The 6100-nt window shown below is 32.1% G+C and overlaps 1 protein-coding gene across 2 annotated transcripts; it reads left to right on the top strand.

Moving 5' to 3' along the window:
* The first annotated feature begins 2225 nt into the window (after window positions 1–2225).
* Window positions 2226–4964, top strand: LOC139897035 (uncharacterized). 2 transcript variants are annotated; one of them, XM_071879674.1, is made up of 4 exons: window positions 2226–2453; window positions 3039–3238; window positions 3892–4367; window positions 4668–4963. In XM_071879674.1, exons 1-4 carry the CDS (start codon window positions 2297–2299, stop codon window positions 4711–4713), a joined length of 879 nt encoding a protein of 292 aa, XP_071735775.1. In that variant the 5' UTR covers window positions 2226–2296; the 3' UTR covers window positions 4714–4963. The 2 variants fall into 2 exon arrangements, with proteins under 2 accessions (XP_071735775.1, XP_071735776.1); XM_071879675.1 differs by having other exon boundaries at window positions 2315–2453; window positions 2992–3238; window positions 4668–4964.
* Window positions 4965–6100: the final 1136 nt, after the last annotated feature.

Raw genomic sequence — 6100 nt, 5'->3', positions numbered from 1 at the left:
TGGGGAGTTAGTTAATTGAAAAAGAATATGTGGTGGATTTATAATGGATGAGAAGTTTTGTGGTTAAATTGTAAGAAGTGAGAAGTGTTTGGTAAGTTTGTGAAAACTATAAAGATAACTGTGGTAAAAAGTGTGGTCAATTTGTAAAAAGTTAAACTTTTGTGGTGGAGGTGTGAAACTCCTAGAGTTTTCTATTCATTTGTTGTATATCTTTTAGATATATAGATGATGATAATAATAATAATAATAATAATAATAATAATAATAATAATAATAATAATAATAATAATAATAATAATAATAATAATAATAATAATAATAATAATAATAATAATAATAATAAGGACTTAGTAAATTGAAAAAGAATATGTGGTGGATTTATGATGGATGAGAAGTTTTGTGGTTAAATTATAAGAAGTGAGAAGTGTTTGGTAAGTTTGTGAAAACTATAAAGATAAGGGTGGTAAAAAGTGTGGTCAATTTGTAAAAAGTTAAACTTTTGTGGTGGAGGTGTGAAACCCCTAGAGTTTTCTATTCATTTGTTGTAATCTTTTAGATATATAGGTAATAATAATAATAATAATAATAATAATAATAATAATAATAATAATAATAATAATAATAATAATAATAATAATAATAATGACGAGGAGTTAGTAAATTGAAAAAGAATATGTGGTGGATTTATAATGGATAAGAAGTTTTGTGGTTAAATTATAAGAAGTGAGAAGTGTTTGGTAAGTTTGTGAAAACTACAAAGATAACGGTGGTAAAAAGTATGGTCAATTTGTAAAAAATTAAACTTTTGTGGTGGAGGTATGAAACCCCTAGAGTTTCCTATTCATTTGTTGTATATCTTTTAGATATATCATATATAGGTACTAGTTTTTTTGAGCTCGTGCGTTGCACGACATTTGTATAAATTAGTAGTTTATAAAGTTAATATTGATATTTATCAAATACATAATACAATTACAATAAAAAAATCATTTGTTACTGATACTATTTGTTTCTAAAAACATTAGTATTGAATACTAACACATAAATTATGAGCTCGTCCATTAGAATTATTTTAACTTCAATTGATAAATAATCGATAAAATACCAAACACAACTCCTAAAAAGTTGTTTTAAAATCGATCGTTGAAAATAATATTTTATGTAGATCTTTAATTCTATATGTTTTTAGTACAAACTAATTTTATTATGCCAAAATCTCAAACGAATCAGAGCATACATACATCTAAATATCTATATAGATTATGAAATAATTATTTTAACTTTAATTGAAAAATATGAGAAATATTCAAATGAATTCAACTTTTAAGTTAAGATCTAAGTGACCAATCAGAGTGCGACAATCAAATGTGATTTTAAAAAAATCAAATTTTTTTTTAAATTTTTTTATTTTAAAAATAAAAATTTGAATTTTTTTCAATCACATTTGATTGGATTTGACATGCAGTAAATCACATGTGATTCTGCATGTCAATCACATGTGATTGTAAAACACAATCACATGTGATTCTGGATGTCAAATTCTATCACATGTGATTAAAAAAAATTTGAGATATTTTTTTTTTTTGAAAAAAAATTAAAAAAATTTGAATTTTTTTAATCACATGTAATTGAATTTGACATACAGAATCACATGTGATTGAGTTACAATCATATGTGATTGGATTTGACATGCTAAATTTAAAAAAAATCAAAAAAAAGTTCAAAAAAAAATTTTAAATTTTTTTTAAAAGAAAAAAGTTTTTTAATTTTTTTTCAATCACATGTGATTATCGCATCACATATCGCGCTCTGATTGGTCCGTTGAATTTTAAATAAATTGCTGACAAGGGATTATAACTCTGAAAAACATATAAATTATCAAATAACTACTTTAATTTTAATGGACAAACATGAACATGTGCATTTATATAATATTAATTAATATAATATAATATAATATTAAATTAGTATAATAATAATAATAATAATCAATTAATATAACGTAAGTGAATATTAATATACTAATATATGAAATATAATATATATTTTAGGTATGTATATTAAATTAATTTTGGAAATCTAATAATAAATAATAATTAATAAATATATGGAAATAACTGATAGACTGACACTTAACATGAATTAACCATGAGTTACCCATAGGATTATGCCACTTTATATATAATGTATAGAATAGATAGATAGAAATAGATAGATAGATAGATAGATAGATAGCCCTAATCTACTCCGTAATACAGCAAAATCTTGCACACATAGGAGTAACACGTCGGCAATAATGTTTCCAAAAGTGATGGTGCTAACCACTGTTGCAACGGCGATTCACCGTGGTTCGCCGGCTAGGACACTGTGCTTTGCTTCTCGGACTGATACCGATCAATTACGAGATCAACTCGATCAGCTTCATTTTGAGGCATCAAACACTACCGCTAAAGGTATATCTACTCCTCTAGGGTTTCTAATTCGAGTTTAACTTATAATCCGCATTTCAATTCAATTCATATCTATTGCCATAAACACACACACACACACAAAATTACACTTGATAAATGAATTCACTTTAACCTAGGCTAATTTCACTAATGCGTAACGAACTTATACCAAAAAAATTTGTTATATACCGTAATAAAATTGTACATTTATTGTTGCATACTTCCAATAACGATGTGTTGGATAAATAATACGGAGTAGTACCTTTTAGTTTAACAAATTTCTTAAATAACAGGTGAATTGGAGACATGATACAATTTGTATGATGTTTGTGGCACCATCACCGTTTAAAGTTACTTACCTACAGACTTTATTATTATTTAAATGAAGGTTTGTTGCATATTGTGTAATAAAGTCATTGAATACGATAAACATATTAGCAATGCTAATACAACTAACGTGTTCGTTAGATAAGTTAAATGTAGAGTATGATTGATAATATAACTATGATGATGCTTTTTGAATTCCAATTATTGGCAGCAGATACAGCTATATCTTTATTAAAGAAGTGATGAATATGGTTATCTCAGCTAATAAAGCAAGACAAAGGTTGTTGCGGTTGTCTGAAGCAGCAGAGAAGCTTCGACGACAGGCGGCAATTAGCGTTCAAACTGGTAAAGAAGATGATGCTAGAGATCTGTTGCTTCAAAAGAAGAAGACGATGCAAGCGTTAGAGAAGACAAAGAGTCGAATCGAGTTGCTTGACGAGCTGTCAACAAAACTTTATGAGGTTTGTATATCTATTGAGCTTCTACATTACCAATACTTTAAAAAATGTAAGCGTGTATAAGATTTATCAGTTTTATTAATGCAAATTGTGAGATTGTACTAAACTACATTTGGTAGATAGCAATACTACGATAGTAGGATCTTGACCCTGAAGTATTAATAACGAGAAATTGTTATATTAAAGAATATGACATGCCTTTTAGAGCACGAGTTGTCCGTGTCCATTTTTCAATGTCCGTTTCAAGGTCCAAAATGGACCTCGAAATTGACTTTCGGTGACATGGGTGGAGGTGTCCATTTTTCCCACCGTCCCTTGCTCCCACCGTCCATTTTTTAAAACCAAAGCAGCAACGGTCTTTTTTTTCCCACCGTCCCTTGCTTGACTTCGAAAACCGATGGCGAGATCGACGCCGGCCCGGTGTTGACCGATGGTCGATCCCGCCGTCTGTGAGTGGCGACAGCGAAGAGTGACGATGGGCATCGAGTGCTCTTATAATTCTTTTATAACTTTATAATAGATATATTAACTATTAATGAAATTTTTAGAAAAGAGACAAGGTTTTTTTACATCTAGGAAGTTAAATGTTACCCACACTGCCTAAGACAACCGTTTCCGCCTATATATTTAGATATTGAGTTTCCATTTGGTGTTAGGCAATTTCTCTACGCGAAAGGCAGCTTGTTGGGACGGTTGCTCTAGATCTTGATATTGAAAAAGAGGATACCGAATCTCAAGTTAGGGTTGTGTCTCCGCCTTCTGAAACTTTGGGAGACGATGAATATTCCAAATCCAAAAATGATTTAATAGATACTACTAATGATCCAGAACTGCAAAATGGAACCTATGATATGCTTGAAGGACATAAAATAAACAATCTTGAAGGATCTTTGCAAGTTCCCTTACGACATGTTGTTGATGACAACGATGACATTATCGGAAACCTGACTGGCTTGACATCTTATGAAGACTTTTTGGATCGTGTCGATCAACGTCTCAATACAGTTGAAGATGAACTCATCACCATTGTGAAGTTCTCGACCTTGGTTCTGGAAAGCAAGGAAAAGTCAACAAATCTGAAAGTGCAACAACTGACAGAAATTCTTGATGCTGTACAGCACATTAGAGAAAGGTATCATTTGCTCTTTGCCCTTAATAAGAGGTGGTAAAATGGGCGAGATGGGTTATGGGCGGATTGAGATGGGTTGGTTGAGTTGACCTGCAAACATATATATGTGCATGTTTTAATCTTTTTTGTGTATAACTAATATATGTTTTCTAAGATTGAGTTGAGCCGTTTAAGATGTTGAATAAGACTCGGTCCCCATGTAGCAAAATTTTAAATTGTAAACCGTTATAGAAAAAAATATGACCTGAATCAAGCCAGTCAATTCATTCATTAGTAAATGGATTAAATTTTGAATGCTTGCAGAATTGGTGTGATTAGGCAGACAAAATCAGATGATATAATGGTGTGATTGGTTTCAGTCCAGCAGGGTTTTAATGAATTACCAAGTCGTTATTTTAAAGATGAACTCATGTCTGTTTATTCGACCAACATGCCAATTCTTTCGATCAGACAGAGTACGTGTCTTTGTATGCATCAAATTTCATTGGTTTGTGACTGAAATAGAGTTTGAATTCTGAAACTCGGGTTATACAAAGTTTTATATTAGGCCTTTTGTAAGTGTAATTGATGATCTCGACTTGTTTGATAGTACAAGTTTTCTTTTATTTGTTTTATTATTCTGAATGGGTATGTTTGTGGTAAAATGAAATTACACCAATCGTCTTTATTATCTTTCAAAAATTGCATTGATCGTCCTGATTTAATGTGCATTAATAGGGGGACTATCAGTTTACACTTTTAGGTAAGTCAGAGATGATCAGTGTAATTTTCAAAAGAATAAGACGATTGGTGTAATTTAATTAAAACTGGAGATTGCAGTAATTTTCAGAAATAAGGACGGTTGGTATAATTTGATATAAACCACAAAGACAATATAGTATAGCTTACTCTATATTAGATAAAAAGAGTAATCGAGTAAGATATTATCGGTGAGCATTTTGTCTCTCTCTGTCTTTCTTGCACTTTCTCGCACGTATTTCAGGTTTTCAAAATCTAAACAATACCTCTCACATTCCCCTTTTTGGCCATTGGCATCTCGCCTGTGGTCGGAAAATCCTCTTTGTTCCTTACTTTCGTTTCCTCTCATCTCCACGTTTGTTAGATCTGTTGTTCTTTTCCCAGAACTTAGTTTTCCGTTTAGGCAACCACCACTGTCTCAGGCGACGAATCCGGCGGTGGCTACCTTCATTTTTCTTTTGCCAGTTTCTCTTTACAGTTTTACCTCGGTTCGGTTTTTTGGCGTCCTCTCTCCTTGTCGTGGTTGTTGCAATGAGCTTGTAGGTTATTGTTGTGCTGAGGTTATTTGGCGGGTTCACGCTTGATTTTTTGACCATGTTTTCTTCCGATGAATTAATCGCTAGAATCTAATAGCTGTCAGTCTCGCTGGAGTTTGGTGCAACTCATCAAAGTTTTGGCTTGTTGGTGGCTTTCCGGCTTCTAGACCCTACTCTTTGGTCCCGATTCCTGTTTTCTTCTTCTCCATGCCTAAATCTTCCTTGCCGGATTCATCAACCGGTGACTGGTCCCTTGTGTTATTGTCACTCTGACTGGACATTACTCTCCTTCCGAGCATTTTCTTGCGGCTTCCGCTCTCTTTGATGGTGATGGTTTGAGGTTCGCGAATGTTTTGGCTTCCATTTGTACGTTGGTGGCGTCAAGCGATTCATCCGGCCGATCTCCCTTAGATTGTTATATAATTTTGGTGTTAGGACTGTGGTGGTGCTTTGGTTTTTTCT

Source organism: Rutidosis leptorrhynchoides, chromosome 3, assembly GCF_046630445.1.
Source record: "Rutidosis leptorrhynchoides isolate AG116_Rl617_1_P2 chromosome 3, CSIRO_AGI_Rlap_v1, whole genome shotgun sequence".
Taxonomy (NCBI): Eukaryota; Viridiplantae; Streptophyta; class Magnoliopsida; order Asterales; family Asteraceae; genus Rutidosis; species Rutidosis leptorrhynchoides.
The sequence above is the reverse complement of the archived record's forward strand: the minus strand, read 5'-3'. Positions and strand labels throughout refer to the sequence as shown.